At 41.9% G+C, this 19,574-nt stretch overlaps 2 protein-coding genes across 2 annotated transcripts; both read left to right on the top strand.

Moving 5' to 3' along the window:
* The first annotated feature begins 557 nt into the window (after positions 1-557).
* On the top strand, positions 558-4,190 carry psmb9a (proteasome 20S subunit beta 9a). Its single transcript, XM_035182703.2, has 6 exons — positions 558-843; positions 932-999; positions 1,956-2,087; positions 2,625-2,754; positions 2,859-3,000; positions 3,583-4,190. Exons 1-6 carry the CDS (start codon positions 793-795, stop codon positions 3,708-3,710), a joined length of 651 nt encoding a protein of 216 aa, XP_035038594.2. The 5' UTR covers positions 558-792; the 3' UTR covers positions 3,711-4,190.
* A 608-nt stretch (positions 4,191-4,798) lies between these two features.
* On the top strand, positions 4,799-12,470 carry tap2a (transporter associated with antigen processing, subunit type a). The gene is made up of 11 exons (XM_035182590.2): positions 4,799-5,389; positions 6,168-6,282; positions 6,361-6,491; positions 6,998-7,203; positions 7,302-7,499; positions 7,630-7,758; positions 8,417-8,605; positions 9,812-9,985; positions 10,311-10,470; positions 10,901-11,037; positions 11,626-12,470. The coding sequence occupies exons 1-11, from the start codon at positions 4,876-4,878 to the stop codon at positions 11,815-11,817; spliced, it is 2,145 nt and encodes a 714-aa protein (XP_035038481.1). The 5' UTR covers positions 4,799-4,875; the 3' UTR covers positions 11,818-12,470.
* Positions 12,471-19,574: the final 7,104 nt, after the last annotated feature.

The following is a 19,574-nucleotide window of genomic DNA, read 5'->3' on the forward strand; positions in this document are numbered from 1 at the left end:
GCATTGTATTAAATGCCTCCTGAAACTATTTCAGTTTTGCAGGACTGTGAAGTGTTCAGTGTGAAATGTTTTATTTGACATCTGTTCAACTAAGAACATTTGTGTTCCAACATGTTGCGTAAAGTTTGCATCACTGACACTGCACATCGTCATGATCACATAAATCATCATTTTACTGTATTTGGTCTGTCATACAGAAGGAGAGTTTCTGATCCTCCTTTGTTGTTACAATCATAAGTCTCTTTTTAGAGTTGAATTTAATGACACGCTGCACACACACACACACACACACCACTTGAACACAATCTATATGACTGTCAACCAGCACTTTATACACTTATAATACACTGTACCTGAATCATTATACACATCGTTTTTTAGTTCTACTACATACAGTTTATTGCTATTATATATTTTTTCTATTGCCTTTATTTATCTCTTGTCTACATCATCCTGATTATCTACTGCTTTTACAGGTGAATGTGTAAAGAACATCGATAAAGTTTTATCTTATCTTAAAAAATGCACCCAACGCGTACGTTCGTTTGAATCACACAGGAGGGACAGTTTAACTTTCAATTTCGCTTTGCAGGAAAACATGGAGTCCGGCTGACGCAGAATTTATTCGGTCACAAAAAGCAAGAGAACTGGTGAAAAACACAATTTTCCAACAAGGAAACGACGTTAAACGGAAGGTTTCTGTTTCTGTCAGGCGTCGCCCTTTCCCTCCTCTCTCCTCGGCTGTCCGGCAGGTCGAGTCGCTGTCGTCGGTACCGGAGTCTCTGCATCAACATGTCGGGAGACACGGGGCCTGCGTGGTTGTCTGAGGAGGTGAAAACCGGAGTAAGTATAAGAGGCGGGATGTCATGTTACTCCTGTGCCAGATGCGTAAATACGCAGCAGTTCAGAACATTTCTCCTTCTGTTTGTAGACAACCATCATCGCCATAGAGTTCAATGGAGGAGTCGTGCTGGGGTCTGACTCCCGAGTGTCTGCGGGGTAAGTTAGTGCGTGTGCATGTGTTTGCGTGCACTGTGTCCAGTATAATTCAATATAAAATGTTTTGCTGTTCTCTTGAGCTGTAAACTAAATTGTATGACTGTTATTTGATGAAATACATTAATACTGCTTTTAATATCACATTTATGACAACATTTATATAAATCTAAATGTATGGTTTGAACACGGCTCATAACACCACCTAGTGTTCAAACCATCTTGGATCTTACAGGACCCCTAACCCTAACAGTTTGGAACGTCTCTGTTTATTTATACAGCACGTTTAAACCACCAAATCTGACCAAAGGGCTTTACAAACATACATATATACATCTGGCAATTGACCGTGCCACCGGAGTCTCCGACACAGACAGTTCTGTTGCTTTTCACCATCTTCATTTCTTTAAGCCAAACAAATAAATCCAAACAACTCAACTTAAAGTGGGCTTTGCAGCTCAGGTGAGCTCAGGTGAGCTCTGTCTCTCTCTGTCTCTCTCTATCTGTCTCTCTCTATCTGTCTCTCTCTGTCTCTCTCTATCTGTCTCTCTCCGTCTCTGCTCCTGTTTGTGTCTCTCTGTCTGTCTCTGTCTGTCTCTCTCTGTGTCTCTCTGTCTCTCTCTGTGTCTGTCTGTCTCTCTCTCTCTCTCTCTCTCTCTCTCTCTCTCTCTCTCTCTCCCTGGCAGCCCATTTGCTGCCTCTTGAATCCAGGGAGAGTTGATTGGCCAACTCGTCTCATCTGTGCCAATCACCTCTCCCTGGTTCACTGGAGCTCTGAGCCTCCTCCATGATCACAATATCCTTTTTAACTTTATATCATTTTGGGGCTTATCGTCTACCCTATCTGAAATCCTTCTCTCTCTCTCTCTCTCTCTCTCTCTCTCTCTCTCTCTCTCTCCACCTTTCCTCACACACTTTACATCCTCTTCTTTTCCCTCTGTATTCATTCCTCCATCCAGAGAATCAGTGGTGAACAGGGTGATGAACAAACTGTCTCCCCTCCATGACAAGATCTACTGTGCTCTGTCAGGATCTGCAGCAGACGCTCAGACCATTGCAGAGATCGTCAACTACCAGCTGGATGTCCACAGGTACTGAAGTGTAGTCCAGCTGCGACTGGACGAGCCCTCCTGATTCCAGCGACTGAAAAACTAGCAAGGAATACGAGTTTTCACATTTTATGTCTTCATTGTTCACATTCATCACCAAGTTTCAGCTACTGGCAGTTTCAATGAAAAATATATCAGCACTTCACAAGTGTCCTTAAGAATGAATCTAAATCATAATGCACAGTCATTGGCTGGAGGCATTATGTTTTCCATCCATCCGTGCCATTCTTGTGAAATTCGTATCTCAAGAATCTGGCACAAACGTTCACCTGGACTCAAGGATGAATTGATTCGATTTTGGTCGTCAAAGGTCAAAGATACTGTGACCTTCAAACACATAGTTTTGCTGCATGAACCTGTTATCATAAGAACGATCAAATTTAAATCCAGGTTTATTTAGAGTCACACATTAAATGATTCGATTTCAGAGGTCAAAAGCTCACAGTGTCCTCATATGAGTCTGGGTAGTGAAACTGCAGTGGTCAGGCCATCAACCACTGTGCCTTCTGCTCCTGTCAGTATTGAGATAGGTGACGACCCCCAGGTTCGCTCAGCTGCCACTCTGGTGCGGAACGTCTCGTACAAGTACAAGGAGGAGCTGTCAGCGCATCTGATCGTGGCCGGCTGGGACAAAAAAGATGGAGGACAGGTGAGTAAAGCACGAGTAGCTGACTGCAGAGGACAAGAAAGATCACTGGGATAAATGTAACATAAGTGTTTCCTTCTGGTCCTGTGACCTTTGACCTCTCCCAGGTGTTTGCCACCCTCAACGGTCTCCTGACAAGGCAGCCATTTGCAATTGGAGGCTCTGGCAGCTTTTACGTGTACGGGTTTGTTGATGCGGAGTATCGCCGGGGAATGAGCAGAGAGGAGTGCCAGCAGTTTGTTGTCAACAGTAAGTTTTGTTTTTTATTTTTTTCACTAACTAGTGAGAGGATCAATCATTCTCTTATTTCATCTTATATTAAATATGTTGTCTCATAGAAACAATTTTAGTTCAGTGTCCTCACCTGTTTCACCTCAAGATGGAAGACATGACATCTCCCCGAAAGTGAAGCCCCTGGTGGATGGCTGCAGTATAGGTCATAAACTCTGTCTCCTCCATGTGAGCAGAAGGGACATAGATCAGACTAACTAAAATCAATGTACATGTCAATTAAATACTATTTTATGTGGTTCTTATCACTCTGATGTTGGTTCAAGTGTTCATGTCTCTGATAAGTTTGGTTTTAATTAGTTTGATGATATAAAAATGGGATGAAACGTGATGATTGACAGCTGAGACTCGTGATGTTGTGTATCAGCGAGGCTTCACCATCACTAATGCACAGACTCCACGTTTGGATATTTTCGCTTCATTATTGGATAGTGGGAGCACGTTGAGACACGTTGTCCATCTTTATATAAAGTCTATGGTCTCTCACATTCTCCTTCTCTCTCCCTCTCTTTCTCTCTCTCTCTCTCTTTTCTCTCATAGCTCTCTCTTTGGCAATGAACCGTGACGGCTCCAGTGGCGGCGTGGCCTTCATTGTCACCATCGATGAACAAGGCACGGAGGAGAAAGTCATTCTCGGAAATGACTTGCCCACCTTATGCAATCAGTGATCCACATATTGAGTTATGTAGACCTGAAAAATATGTGGTCACTGGTCCCAGCTGAAATCTGATGGGCCCCTGTCCCGTCAGTTGTCTTTTTTTCAAATAAACTAGTCACTTACTACAGAATAATTTGACAATTTGTTCAGAAATTTTTTATACCTTTTTTTTTTAAGTACACAATGTGCTTGAACAAGGAAATATTTCCAAAATACAGTATATTCATTGATGTGAGTCTTTGCTCAAAGCGATAGAGCTGACAGTAACAAGAAGTTACTTAAATGTTCACCTACTGAATCAATTGTGCACAGATATTAGACATAATTGGCCCCTCTGTATTAACTGTGGCCCCTGATTTAGAAAAATCCTCCACTGAGACTGGACATGAGTAAAAGCCTTAAATATACTTCACATGTGATTTATATCATACTGTAATCTCAATATGTCCCACACATGTATTTAATGTCAAATAAACGATCTGGGTTATAAGAGTGACTTTTTCTTTGTGAGATGTTTAATGTGCTAAAGGAGAAAACTGTCAGAGACACCAGTGGAGGTTTTCATCCAGGATGGATAAAGATGTGATCAGTTAGGTGACGGAAGAAAAGGACACCGCATATGGATGTGGGCCACTTCAGGCAATGATGCAGCACTTCTGGTCTCTATGTGGTCTGCACAAATGGATGTGAGCCCAAAGTTGCCCACTTGTAAAATAGCAAATATCCCCCAAAAATGTGGACCAGTTTTGGCAAACATGCGGTGCTCTCTGCGAGGTGTAATCTGGATGTGAGCCAACAGTGGTATTTAGAGAATATGACTCAAATAACACAAAACAAATTCAGGCTACCTTTGGCACCTTAGGTTTACATGCGGTATTGCTATGGCTTATTTTGGCCCAAGTGCCATTCCTCGCCATATGTGGGCCCTGGTGTGCTATGTGATGGATGTGTGACAAATCTATGTGAAATCCATTACTTTTCAATGGCTGATAGGTGTAAATGTTCGTTTTAATAATCCTGAGCTCTCCTACTCGAGGTTTCAGTTTTGCACTGTGCAGTTTGGGTTTAAGGGAAACCCCCTGCCCTTGCTAGAAAATGAAACTGAAAGTGGATGGAAACAAAAACATAGTTTTCGCAGCAGAGCAGGTCACACGAGGATAACTGTAGCTGGAGGAATGGCAGGAAAAACATCACTCACTCACAAAGCGGCTGCTCTGATAGCGGCCGTGTGCGTCGACCTGTCTTTGCTTTACGCGTCAGGACTTGTGGTGACGCTCAGCGTCTCTTCGCATCTTGCACGTCTCTGGGTTTGTGCGGCTCTCCGGTGCTCGGCTCTGACGGTCTTGTCCTTGCTCGCCCTCGGGGACCTCAGGCCGTTGCTGGTGCGTGTTATAGCGGCGTACTGTCTGCTCCCCGCGGTGTTTGAGACCGGCTCCGAGGCGCTGTACCATGACAAGGGCCAGTGTGGGAGACTGGCGGATGCGCGCTGCTGCTGGCTGCTGTGCGCCGCCGCGTCCATGGCTGCTGCGCTGTTCTGGGAGATCACCTTCCCGGACACCGACCAGGCGGCCGCCGGTAAAGAGACGAGGCAGAAGGCCCGGGTGCTGTTCGTGAGAGTGCTGAGGCTGTACAGACCCGACTACCTCCTGCTGCTGGGAGGGTCTGTGTTCCTGTCGCTGGCTGTTGTCTGTAAGTACACAGAGGGCGAAGGCAAAGGGCCTATAGAGGATAAGTATAGTGCATATGAATATTGTAGGATAATATGTTTCCAGAAACATACTTGATATTGTGATTTGAATATAATTGACTGTCTTTAACGTTGTGTTTTTGTTTGTGGACCCCAGGAAGAGTTGATGCTAATGAGGATCATAATAAAATCAATAGGCTGAAGAATTGGTTTCATGGATATTGATATATCAATAAGAAAAATTACCAGACTGTTATCAGCTGTGATGAACACACAGTGGAAACTATTGTTAAAAACACACATTTTGAACCGTAGATCTATTAGAGCTCAACCAAGCCCCAAAAATCCCCTAAAATTAGCACTTTTAAATTATTTTCTTTTTTAAATTGCAAATCTTAATCTCACAAGGGATTTGCCCCTTTGTCCACATCCGGACAAAATGTCATGGGTTCTTCCTTGGCCCGGGTCCCATCCTTCCTCCAACTTTGTTGGAAATCCATTCAGTAGTTTTTATATAATCCAACAAACAAACCATCAGACAGGTGAGAAATATTCACCATTTACCACATAGGCAACTTTAGGTTCACATGCAGATTACACCTTGCCTAGAGCAACGATCATTACATTTAAGGGGTTCTCACAAACTTCTTGTGGCTGTGGACCAATGTAATGAGCCGTTCTCAGGGGGGGCTCCCTCTCAGCTTGGGGCCCCGGGGTTTTGCAGCGACCCTGACTTCATGATAATCTGTTGTCTGTGCGTGTGTCTGATTTTACTCTCAGGTGAGATGTTCATTCCGTTCTACACTGGGAGAGTCATCGACATCTTGGGTGGTCAGTACCAGCTGAGTGAATTCAGATCAGCTCTCCTCTTCATGGGCCTGTACTCTTTGGGAAGGTAAGAGTCAGTGATTTCCCTCCAGACACCAGCATGTGTCTGTGGCTCACGTCTCACTGCCTGTCTTTTATTTACCAGCTCGGTCAGTGCAGGCTGCAGAGGGGGTCTTTTGCTTTGTGCCATCAGCGCCTTCACATGCAGAGTGAAAGTCAAACTGTTTGGGGCTTTGACCAAACAGGAAATTGGATTCTTCGAGACCATAAAGTCAGGTACGGCTCCTGTGACTTGCAGTTTACACTGTATGAATAAGTGCACATGAGGGACAGAAGAAGTATAAGGTATATAAAGAAAGGGCATTCCAGGACAAACAAAGAACGGCAACTAATGGCACTTGGTAGAGCTCATATCTCCACCAAGGCCCGACTGTCCCTTACATTCAGTCAAGCTGCATCAAATTAAACGCACTCATAGATATTAGTTCTCTTAATATGTCAGAATTCTTTCATCAAGATCCATGAATTATTCTCTGGGAAACTAGTGATATTGAAAAAAAAAACACCATATCTCACGATGTTAAAGAAGGTGAAAAAAATTCCAGGATCCTCCCATTTATCCAGATCCGCTTAAAATGTAATGAGTTCCTCTCTGGAAATTTCCTTCATGGAAGTTGGCTGAACAGTTTTTATGTAATCCTGCTAACTAACAAACAAATGGGGATGAAAACATGACGGAACAGGACGAGACAGAAGTACATTTCTATTCATTTTCTGTGTAGGTGAAATCACACATAGGTTGTCAAAAGACACCGAACTGATGGGAAGAACCGTGTGTTTGAACGTCAACGTGCTGCTCAGGACACTCATCAAGACCCTGGGCATGATCTCCCTGATGATGAATCTGTCATGGAAGCTCACGTTCCTGGTACTGATGGAGACGCCCGTCACCGGCCTCATTCAGAACATCTACGACACACACCACCAGGTGAGAGTAGCTTGATGACAAGTGATGAGTAAACGCTGAGAACTGAAGAGCTCCTTGTGTGTGAGGCATTATTTTTAATCGTTTTCCTCCTTCCTCAGAGGTTGTCCCTGGCGATGCAGAACTCGATGGCGTCGGCAAACGAAGCAGCGAGGGAGGTGGTGTCCAGTATTCGTGTGGCGCGGAGCTTTAATGCAGAAAAACACGAGGCCCGTCGCTATGGTGACCGTTTGATGGACATGCAAGCCCTCAAGACCCGGCGGGACATTGTCGGTGCAGTTTACCTGCTCGTGCGGAGGGTGAGACGTTTGAGTGAGTTTTTGAGTGTTGAGCACATCATTCCAAACGACCTTATTTAACTCTGTGTGTGTGTGTGTGTGTGTGTGTGTGTGTGTGTGTGTGTGTGTGTGTGTGTGTGTCTCCCCACAGTTGACAGGGTTGGTCATGCAGGTCCTAATGTTGTACTACGGCAGGTTGTTCATCCAGAGCGGACAGATGACCACTGGCAACCTGCTCTCCTTCATCCTCTACCAGTCAGACCTTGGACACAGCATCAGGGTATCCCATCATGCACTGTGGATAGTTTTCAGTCAGGGCTGGTGTTTGATTGAACTTTGAGCAGGAAGAAGAGCAATACGGCTCACAGCAAAAAATATGTATATTTATTGTAGCAACTGTGACTTCATTCTCTTAACGTGTTTCACACATGCACTGAACTGTCCGAGTCAGTTGCTCTGGACAATCTCAGGAGTTTTTCTGCCCCCCCCCGAGTAAAATGTCTGTAAAATGTCCGTGTGAGCTCATGTGAGAATACATCAGGAAAATGTCTGGAGAATTCACATAACGATTCTATAACGAGACGGACACAAGACTGAAATAATACAAATATAGCAAGATAAAAAAGAGGTGCTGCAGAAGATGAGGTGATTCGAGAACTTTTGGTGATAAGAATCGACGCCAGTGCTGATGTGCTTAAAAACACAGGATTTCAGAACTATTTATACGTCATGTCCTGCCTCCTGCTGCTCTACAGGCTTCACCCCTCGCCTGAATGTTTCCCACATTTTCCTGTTGTTGTGAACGAGTCTGACTCAGACAATCTCCTGCTGCTTCTTCACGTGTGAAACCCAGCGTCTAGAGAATGACATTGTCAGGAGTTCATGTCTGAAAACAGCTGAAATGATCCCAGCCCTGTCCTGTGACTTCTTTCCTCCAGACACTCGCCTACATCGTCGGTGACATGCTGAACTCGGTGGGGGCTGCGGGGAAAGTGTTTGATTATCTGGACAGAAAACCTCAAGTCAGCACAGATGGAAAACTCAAACCCGATCGACTGATGGGACACGTCAGCTTCCACCGTCTGAGCTTCGCTTATCCTGGAAAACCCAACAAAACAGTGCTGCAGGTGAGGTTTCTCAACGCCAGGCAGCCGGGGGTAGATCCTCTGGTTCTTAGACAACTCATAAAATAAAAAAATGAATGAAGGAATAAACCCTTTGAAAACCGACAATGATAAGGAAAAGGTCATTATTTCTAAAACATGGACACATAACAAAGACAGAAACTCAACTTCAACCAAGTTCAGTGCGACAAATTAAGATTTTCTCCATGTGTCCTCAGGTTAAAGGGGACATAGCATGCAAATTCCACTTTGTTAGTGCTTCTACAGGTTAATGTGGGTATCTGGCTCATGTCTACCAACCCAAAAACTCTGGGGAAAAAACACTCGCGCGTTTTGTTATAGTTCCTCTAAGTCAGAAACGTCATGCTTGAGCGACTGATTGCGCTTCCTGGGTTTTGTGTCGTAACAAGGAACTGGAAGTCTCCTACATGGTCTTGGCCCACCCCCTCCCCGTCCCCGGTCTTCCACACTGCCAGCTGTGTGGAAGACTTCCGCAGTGTTCAGCTCTACTGTATGCCGGGTTACAGTAGTTACGCCGGGTTACAGTAGTTAGCGGCAGTACACCGGACGCGAGTGCCGCTGCGAGGCAGCGCAGCGCCATTCTCCAGCACGCAGCCACCTGGCTGTTCACGGGACGAGCATTTCTCCGCTGGTCAGCCCCATAGACTGTATATATAAGGTCAGCCCGCGATTCTGCTTTCTCCGCTTGTTGTTGTACCCGTTGAATGTCGGGGTTCGGGGGTAAATGATGGTCTTCATAGCCCCCTCTCTTTCTCTCTCTGTCTGTCTGCTTGTGTGCTTGTAGTGGGGGCAGAGGGGCACATTAATTATGTGATTGGGAAAATTAAAACTCCAGGACAACAGAAGGGGAATACAAAGTATGGGATGCATATTTGATAATTTATATCATATAAAATATGTAATTTATATCGTTTAAAATCATGGGGGGAGAGGGGGGAGGGGGGAGCTGGCTCATTAGCATTTAAAGGAACAGGCACTCAAAACAGGTCGCTCTGTGGAGGGCTGTTTTATACAGGGTAAAAAGGAGCTGTTTGAAATGATCCTTGTGGTATTTTGACCAAAGTATGTTACAGACATTTCATTAAGACCCCAAGGAACCATATCAACTTGTGGTAAAATGGGCATGCTATGTCCCCTTTAAGTGTCAGATATTTTAGTCATACAACCACTGCTGTGTTCTTGGTTCAGGATTTTTCTTTGGAGCTGAAGCCGGGTCAGATGACGGCGCTGGTGGGTCCATCGGGAGAGGGAAAAAGCACCTGTGTCAGTCTGCTGGAGCGATTCTACGAGCCGCAGGATGGACAAATCCTATTGGACAACAAGCCACTGAAATCCTACGACCACCGTTTCCTCCATGAGAAGGTTGTTATTCATTATTGGAAGAAATTAATCTTGTAATTTTTATCTGGATCTGCACTAAAATGTATTTGGTTCTTTCTTGGCCAATGTTCCATCCTTCTACCAAGTTTCATGAAAATATGTTGAGTAGTTTTTGCATAATCCTGCTCACAAACTAACTAACAAGATAAAAATCACCTTTAACCCCATAATAACAAGTCAAATCCTGAAAATGATGTCCTCCGAGAGTTCAATTATATCTGTAACTGTGTAAGAATAATTAAATGGATCGTTTTTGTTCCAATACATGTTATTTATTCAGTCAAGCTGATGAAAGTGTGTTTCACAGGTCGCAGTAGTGAGCCAGGACCCTGTGCTCTTCTCTGGCTCCATTAGAGACAACATCGCCTACGGGCTCGCTGGCTGCTCATTGGACGAGATCCAGGAGGCGGCGTGCCAAGCCAACGCCCATGACTTCATCAAGCTGCTGGCGAAAGGCTACGACACAGGTAATCTGTTGTACCTGCCCCTCAGGCTGTTTCACACCAACAACACCGGCACAAAGACCTGCTTTGGATTTTAGAAGAAGGTTGTGTGAATGAAGACAATGTCGAATGTGGAGAGCAAGAGCATTTTTATTATATATTTTTATCTTTTTACTTATTTTGAAGATTATTTAGAACAACATTAAAGGAGACATGGGACAATTTTATTAAGTGTTCTTTACATTCTCAGATTTTCAGAAAACATCACTTTCCTCATACTTTCCATTGCTGCAGCTCCTCTTTTCAGCCTCTGTCTGAAACAACTAACCATTTTCAGACATTACTTTCTCTGGAGTTAACATCAAAACATCATGTCTTTCTGTATCTTTTTTTCCTTTTAATGGTATTAATTTTCAATACCAATCTGTTTTCTTTTTATATTATTGTTTCTCAGAGGTGGGTGAAGGCGGTGGCCAGTTATCCAAGAGCGAGAAGCAGCGGATCGCCATCGCTCGAGCTCTGGTCAGAAAGCCACAGGTCCTCATTCTGGACGAAATAACCAGCTCCCTGGACACTGAGAATCAAAATAAGGTAAAGTTTCTCACAACAACAACACCAAGTCTGTAGGTTTGGTTCAGTTCTGATGAACATGAAGTTAGTAAGAAGGAGATTTTTCATAAATATATGGAAAAGAATTATACATTAATGTAAATAAAACATTTCAAATTCTTAGCTCAAAGCTCAAGAAGAATCTAACCAGTCAGGTTGCAGTGTCACAGAATGTATATAGCGACTTAAAATGAATTTACCAAAAGGTATTTTATCATAATTAGTGTATGAGTTTTGTGATGTCAGATTGACCTTTGACCTTTGACCATCAGTTCATCCTTGAGTCCAAGTGAACGTACTGAACCTAGATTTACTGAAACTCCCTCCAGGCGTTCCTGATGTATCACGTCCACAGGAGTAGGGCGGACGTGAGGTCACAGTGACCTTTAACCTTTGAGCAGCAAGTCTTAATCTTTAAGTCCAAGTGAAAAATTGTCTAAAGTCTGAAGGAATTCTCAGAGAAAATGGTGACCTCCTGATTTTTGCATGTAAACCTTTGAATCTCCGCTCATCGTTTTTGTGTGATCCTTGCTACTGAATCAGATTCCGTGTTTTGGTCATCACACACAGGTTCAGCAGGCCCTGACCGAGCGTCCCAACCAGACCAAGCTGGTGATCGCTCACAAGCTGGAGACGGTGAAGAGGGCAGATCAGATCGCTGTGATCGGTGGGGGCAAAGTGGAGGAGCGAGGGACTCATCAACAGCTGATGGACCTGAAGGGGAGCTACTACCAGCTGGTGGAGAGGCACTTCGCTGAGTGAAACTCCACATGGGCTGAAAATGGATTGACTGACTGACTGATATGTCGCGGGAAACAAAACATACAACAACTAAAACGTCATATCCCACTTACCCCTATTCTGGTGAAGCACTTGGTCCGGTCCATTTACTGAGCCCCTGTATTTAACCAGGCAAATTAAACCAGGAAAGAGGACTGATGCAGAAGACGCAGTAACTCAAAGACAAAGAAAACTGAATGCATACAAAATTAATACAACTGAGAACAAAACTGTGTAAACTAAATGTGTGCAATTTGTTCAGAATACAATGTGGTGTCAAACCTGCAGCAGACTGTGCACATGTTTGACAGCAGCAGCAGTTAACCTGAAAAAAGTCTCTGATAACAAGTTCACTTTCTGGAAATTGTTTTGCATAAATATAAATTTGCTTTCATTCAGAGGTTTTATGTATTTAATTTAGAAACACGCCTCCACAACTCTGTTAGCTCTATTACTCTTTATTTTGCAAACTGTTGAAATAACATTAGGCACCATAAAGTTATTAGATTTCTTCCAAATATATAATATCTATATATATATATCTCAGCTGTATGATTTTTCCAGTTCATTGCCTTGTATTTGTTTAATGTGAATAAAGGTTTGACATGACGACGCACAATCGTCATTTATGATCAGAGTGGCCAAAGGTTGTTTTTTATTTCTGTCCTAAATAAAATATTGATGAACAGGATCAGATTCAATCATAGTCAGAGAGGAATCATGCAACATGGGCTAAGAAAGAAATCATTACATTTGGGTGCAGATCCTGACAAAGGGGCAGATTCATTTTTTAACACATTTTCACCAATATCCCAGAGAATAATTCACGGATCTGCACATTTTGGGAATTAGTATCTGAGTTTGTAAAATTTGGTTAATTGAATTTAAGGGGACTGTTGGTGGATAGAAATGCACTTAACTGAGTGTCCTTCTAGTTCCATGGGAGATTGGTACAAATGTAAAAGAGAAAAGGACAATGTCTCCGAATGTTAAAGTTGTAAATGATTTCAAATTTAACGAGTTCTTTCTCTGACCCATGTTACATCATCGCAACAAGTATCGTGAAAATCCATTCTGTAGTTTTTGTGTTTTCCTGCTGAGAATCCAGCTGCAGTGAAAACATTACCTCCCTATGTTGTAGATAATAAAAAAATAGATACTACAGGATGAATTCAAATAAGACTAGACATGGTCAGAAGGAAGTTATTCTACTGGTAAGTTGTCTCAGGCCTTTGTTATTTGTGTCTCTATTTTCTGACTGAACAGTGAAGGTGGAGGTTGTGTTTTATTGTTGGAGCTGACCGGGAAAGTACCTGACAACCAGCACTGTTTTTTATTGCTGGCTTTTCTGTCAACACTTGTCGCCATTTTGTCTCGACCTCTGTTCATCCACAAAATGGTGGCAAAACTCACGTGGCTCAGATGTTTGTTTCTCCAGGAAGTGTCTCTTTCTTAATGCTACTGCACAACCGGACTGTGTCTAAGGGTGCTTGTAAAAAACATGGGAGTATGTTACTTAGACCCAAACTGCAGGAGGGAACAGCAGGATTCACACATAACATAACATTTTCTGCATGGCCAAGAGTATTTCTGTTATTGAATAAAAGTTTCTTAACTTTAGATGAACTTATTTTCATGTTTTAACGTTGATTCAAACATTGCATTGTCCTCTTTTACTGTTGGTGCTTCTTAAAACTCCCTGTGTGAACTGAAAACCTGAGACACAAGGTTCACATCATGCAGTGACTCAGTAATCGTGTGCCACCTGCAGGAAGAGGAGAGTTCGGCGTTGAACTGCACATTGCGTCCATCTTAGACTAAGCCAAAACACAAAATGTCCGTCAGCGTGCCCGGGAAATGTGGCATATCAAAACAAATAAAGGATGATCTACTGAACCCGTGGCTGTAATTATCACCACGATCTGACAGAACCGGTTCTGCACCATGTCATCTCACCAAACAGCCGAGCTGGAAAGTCCCTTCTCTCTTTTTTTATTTCACTTTCAGTCTCTTCTGTTGAGTGGCAGCCAAACCACAGCCAAGCCCCAGGTCATGTGAATGAAAACATTCTGGTTTGACTTTTCAGCAGTTGATATGTTTAAAGTGATAAAAAATCATCTGTTGAATGGGCTAAATAGCTTTTCCAGTGTTTTCATCCACTCAGTGCTTTACAGTACAAGTCCAGTGCACATGCATGCAGTGCCACAGCAGCTCTAACATGTTCATTATGTGTAATTATCCTCTGATCCATCTTAATATACATATATCATGTTTTCTGTCTGATCTGATTTTTGAGGCACAAAATCATGTTTACAAAACGATTCTTTTTTCAGCTGTGGAAATTTCAACAACCCTGATTTGTTGTAAATTTACCTCAGGCAGGTTCTGTCTACACACACACACACACACACACACACACACACACACACACACACACACACACACACACACGCACATACAGTTGTGTCTCCATGACTTCAGAGAACATGACATTGACTTAAATTGATTTACTGGGGACAAACAACTTTGCCTAACCCTTACCCTAATTTTAACATAAACCTTAATCTAAACCTTATACTAACTCTAAAACTTGTCTCCACCTTAGATTAATGATTTAAACATTATGTGGACTTGCTTTTTGTCCCCACAAGGAAGAAAAGTCCCCGTAATGTGGGTGTGTAAACCGGTTCAAGTCCAGACAACAGGAGTAATACCTGGACAACACGCACACAAACAATATATAATATTATATTTTCTGTCCCTGAAACCCTTATGGAACAGAGAATGAGTATAACTACATCAATCATGTTTGTTCCTATAAACTAAAGAATGAAAACAAGTCACTCGACAGATCAGCTTCACTCTAACATGATCGTAGCTTCTCTTCTCCTCTCTAAACCAAAAGTGACACAGGAACAGATGCAGCATCAAGCACAACAGAAATGACAGCGATGGACTCATCTCATTTAGTTTGACAGATGTTTGATAAATGGATGAATGCAATGAAATAGACCTGGAAGCAAGTTGCATTATGAAGTCGACAAAAAGTGTTTTTGATGACTCCTGTGATATTATTTTGAATGTATTGTTTTATCTGATATATCTCCTCTGTACAGTCACGTTTTTATCCTTCTCAAAGTCATGTAAACTCCCAAACTTATCATGTGAACCACCGAGCTTCCCCTGGGCGTGTGACACATGCAACACCAAATATAGCAACTGTTTTTAAGATTTCAAGATTTCTCCTGAGGTAGTAAGCAATATATAAACTCCAAAGTTTGTGGTTCAAACACACAACACATGATGAGTTGAGGGAGGTCACAGAACAGATCTGATGTCTGTTTTTTGAGTTCAGAGAACAAAATCAGGCAAATAGAAACGGATCTTCTTTCTTTTAAAAAAAACCCGCTGCAACCCAGAGATAACGACTTTAAGGAAGAGTAACAGCACCCCGCTTGGTTGTATTCGGCACTTTTACCAACAGTCATGTGATTTCCTGGAAGCAGCCAGCCTGGCGGGTTGGCAGAGGTTCAGATAGCAACAAAGGATTCAAATCCATTGCTCTTGAGGGACATCTAGTGAGAACTACAGCACAGGGATGCTAAAGTGAGGGAAACACCACAAACTGCAGTGGCAGGTTTCAACTAGTTAAATCTCAAACTTTTTATGAGCATAAAGAATGAAATGTTAGATCTAAGTCCAGTGCGACAGATATGAAGGAATATCAGAGTCCAAGAATTACTTACACCTCCTCATAATTGAAGATGAAGTGAAGTAGCAGAGTAGAGAATAAACCTGGAGACAAAGCATTGTCTCTTAAACTACAAACAGAAACAGTGGAGATCATAATCTTTCCCACATTCACGTGAGCTGAGATCAATTCTGACCGAGGTGTTTGTAGACGATCACTTATCAGTTGATCTCATTAGTAGTTTTATTTCAGCGTGTTAAGATCTGTATCATGCCGCCAAAACCTCATTTTTAAGTTTGATGTACGTGTTGTAAAATTGAACATTGATATAATAAGACCTACCTGAATGTGTTTAAGTAGTAGTATGTCATATTTTAACATATTAAAGACATTTAGATGATTTGGCATATTTGGGCCATTTTTGATATTTTACAAGTGGCCCACTTTAGGCTCACATCTATTTGTGCAGACCACAAGAAGTCCCGAGGAGCCATCATTGCCGGAAGTGGCCCACATCCGTATGCTATCTGAGTTATATAGCAAGTGATTTCAGTTTTTTTATTTCTGCATATAATCCCTAATCTTAATCTGTTCCATCTGGATAGATGCTCTTTCCTCAAATTAGGACTAATCCCTCCACACAAGATCATCCTTCATTAAAGAAATGTTCCATGATAAGGTATCAGATAATCTTTTTCTGTGAAGGAGAATTTGACACAGTCTCCTGAATCCTGTTCAACAGCTGGGACGTGCACAGCTGGTGAACATGGCTCATATTAGTGTTTCTGTTTCTTGCAGCCACAAACACACCATGGACTGAAAACTGTCAACCTTGGAGCTAGGACTTTAAAAAACTTTTCATGGCCCAGTGGAAACCCTGAGTGTGTAGAGAAGCAGCTTGATGATGAAGCAGTATTTTCAGTTTTGCTTAGGTTTTGTGTTCCAGTAGCTGTTGTGATGCGTCTGATCATGTAACTGAATGTGTAAACCAGCTGGACTCAAACTGAAGCCGGAGCAAGCATGGTGACAAGGAGCTGAACTCCACCAGTTAATCATGGTTTATATTTGACTGCTTGAATCACTAGATACTTCTCGTTTGTAAACTCTTCAACATTGAGAAAGTGATTGAGCCTCAGTGGACAGTCACTGTCACCACATAGAGAGACAATAGAATGATCATTTAGAGGTTAAGGTTATACCAGGTCATTCTCATGACGTCGCCGCGGGTTGGGAGGGGGACATTGTGATGAAGATCATGAGGAAGAGCAACAGCGCACCATGTGCTTGTTTCAGGCACCTTCACCATTAAACCCAGGAGATCATGTGATTTCCCCTAAACTCCACCTAGAGAACCAGCAACTGTGAACTGGCTGCCATGAGTGTTGGCTGAAGAGCTTGATGATAGATCCTGAGTGCCCCCAAGTGGAATGAAATAGGTATTGATATAAAAACATTGAAGGTAGTGAAACTCATCCATCAGTTATCTATACTGCTTTTCCTTTGAGGGTCACAGGGCCGGATGACATTGGGGCGAGAGGCAGCGTACACCCTGGCCAGGTCGTCAGCTCATCACTGGGCCGACACATGGTGACAAACAGCCATTCATGCTCAGATTTATACATATGATCAATTTAGAGTCTCCAGTTAACCTTCATGTCTTTGGACTGTGAGAGGAACCCAGAGAAAATCCACGAGGACTCTGGGAGAACATGCAATCTCCACACAGAAAGGCTCCTGACCTCTGGGATTCAAACCTTCTTTCTGTGACCCAGAGCATACAGATGTGGGCCACTTCAGGCAATGATGGCACTTCTGGACTTCTTGTTGCCCAAAGGATGTGAGCTGTAAGTGGCTCACTTTTTGTGTGCAAAATATCTTATATTAAGAGAGTCAGAGACATATGCTGCCAAAGAGATTAGTTTTACTGGATTAGCATGATAATCTAATTTCATATCAGGGATCATCTTTGCTGATTGTATTTGTATCTCCAATATTTCCAGCATCAGGCCCTACCTCACAGCATTATTACTATTGTTGTTGTTGTTGTTGTTGTTGTTGTTGATGTTGTTAATAATTGTACAGCACTTTTCAAAACAGCTGTTACAAAGTACAAAGAGAACAAACTAAAAGTATTGGTTAATGTTTCATTTAGTTGCTGTGGATTACACAACCCCACACCAACAGAGATCAAAATGACTTTTGCATCCTTTGGATTAACTGCAGGTGACATTTTGTAACTACTCGTGATATTTTTACAGGTAAATGGAAACAAATTGTTTGTGTAATTTACTAAAAAATCTAATTTGGTTTGTCGTCCATTTTAACTCGGTGGCCACTAGATGGCGACATAGCATTATACAGTGCATTCTATAACCTGAAATGCAGTGACCTCCAGTGTCCAGTAGATGGCACATTGATTTAAACAGTAACAGACTTCACTCAACCTGCTGCTGAACATGAGGATTAGTTGTTTTTCTTGTTGAATTCACTGTAACTTCTAATCTTAATCTATACCTTCTGGTTAGATGCTCTTTCCTCAAATTAGGACTAATCCCCCCCCACACAAGATCCTCCTTCATTAAAAGAAATGATGATTCCTGTGAAGTCTGTTAAATCCTGATCAACAGCTGTGACGTGGCTCATATTTAGTGTTAAAGACATTCATCCTGATTAAGAAAAAGTTACACATTTTTATTTCTTCAACAATAGTACAGTGATACAATATTCAATTGCTTTTATATAAATTATTCTCATAAACGCATATTGGAATTTAATTGCGCATACAAAAATATATTTGCATACGTGTTTGTGGTTTTGCTGGCATAAAGGTCGCGATTGATTTCAGACATTGTGTGCAAAATAAAGTAAGTATTAAGAGAGTCAGAGACATATGCCAAAGAGATTAGTTTTACTGGATTAGCATGGTAATCTAATTTCAGATCAGTCATCATCTTTGCTGATTTTATTTGTATCTCCTGTATTTCCAGCATCAGGCCCTACCTCACAGCATTAATAATAACAATACTACTACTACTACTATTACTACTACTAATAATAATAATAATAATAATAGTAAACATTGTACAGCACTTTTCAAAACAGCTGTTACAAAGTACTTCACAATGAGAACAAACAAAAACAAGACAACAAACCATCAAAGGAAACAAGCAAAATAATAACATTTACAATCAAAGACAGTAAATGATTTAAGCCAACATTATTTAAGGTTAACAGCAGGAAAATCATAAAAGAAAATTAAGTAGCCTATAGTGGCTTTAAAAAAAAGTCAGGTAAAAGCCATTTGGTAAAAGTGAGTCTTGAGAGCTGATTTAAAAGCAGCATTGGTAACACTTTTATTTTGGAGGGTTAATTCTCTCTTCCTTTCTAACTCCAGAGAATGTCAGTCTCTATTCAGAGGAAGTAATTCACCTCTGTGCCTTCTCCCTTCTCTGAGAGTATAATGAAGTGTCCCCGCTCAGGTTCACACATTTACAACTCATTTTGCATGACTACATAATTTTGCTGTTGTCCTGGATTTGGACAGAGTAAGGATGTGGTCTGAGTCAAAGAAGAACCCGTTACATTTTTGTGCGGATCTACATCAGGGGGCTGATCCAGGGTTATGAGATGTGGCAATGAGTTCAATTCATGGACCTTGATAAAAAAAAAACACATTTAGAGACTGATATTTATGAGTGTGTGAAATTAGCTGCATATCCAAATAAATCATGTCAATTTAAATGTTGTGTTTTCATAAGGGGACTATGGACCCTGGAGGTGTGTCCTCTATCGTGCCCTTTTATTTTGAAATGATATAGGCAATAATAAAACATGCAACTATTTGTTTGGTTGGGCCATTCATGCCACAAGTGCACTCATGATGCTGTAGAAGCCACACAAATGCACAGAGCTGCTGTAAATGAAAACCATTTAAGTAAAAGAGGTAATTTTTATTTGGAAATGTATATTTTCTTGGCAGAAAACGACATTTGCAGCATCATCGCAGGTCAACCGGAAAAGGTAGAGGTGTGTTTTTGAATACAGGCTT

Source organism: Hippoglossus stenolepis, chromosome 17 (genome assembly GCF_022539355.2).
Source record: "Hippoglossus stenolepis isolate QCI-W04-F060 chromosome 17, HSTE1.2, whole genome shotgun sequence".
NCBI lineage: Eukaryota > Metazoa > Chordata > Actinopteri > Pleuronectiformes > Pleuronectidae > Hippoglossus > Hippoglossus stenolepis.

What these genes read in the sequence shown, in the direction of transcription:
- psmb9a (XM_035182703.2), top strand. Translation starts at nt 793, where the DNA reads ATGTCGGGAGACACGGGGCCTGCGTGGTTGTCTGAGGAGGTGAAAACC. An exon ending in ACAAAAAAGATGGAGGACAG is followed by an intron (nt 2,755 to 2,858) that starts GTGAGTAAAGCA and finishes GACCTCTCCCAG; the next exon opens with GTGTTTGCCACCCTCAACGG. An exon ending in CCAGCAGTTTGTTGTCAACA is followed by an intron (nt 3,001 to 3,582) that starts GTAAGTTTTGTT and finishes TTTCTCTCATAG; the next exon opens with CTCTCTCTTTGGCAATGAAC.
- tap2a (XM_035182590.2), top strand. Translation starts at nt 4,876, where the DNA reads ATGGCAGGAAAAACATCACTCACTCACAAAGCGGCTGCTCTGATAGCG. An exon ending in GGCGAAAGGCTACGACACAG is followed by an intron (nt 10,471 to 10,900) that starts GTAATCTGTTGT and finishes ATTGTTTCTCAG; the next exon opens with AGGTGGGTGAAGGCGGTGGC. An exon ending in ACACTGAGAATCAAAATAAG is followed by an intron (nt 11,038 to 11,625) that starts GTAAAGTTTCTC and finishes CATCACACACAG; the next exon opens with GTTCAGCAGGCCCTGACCGA.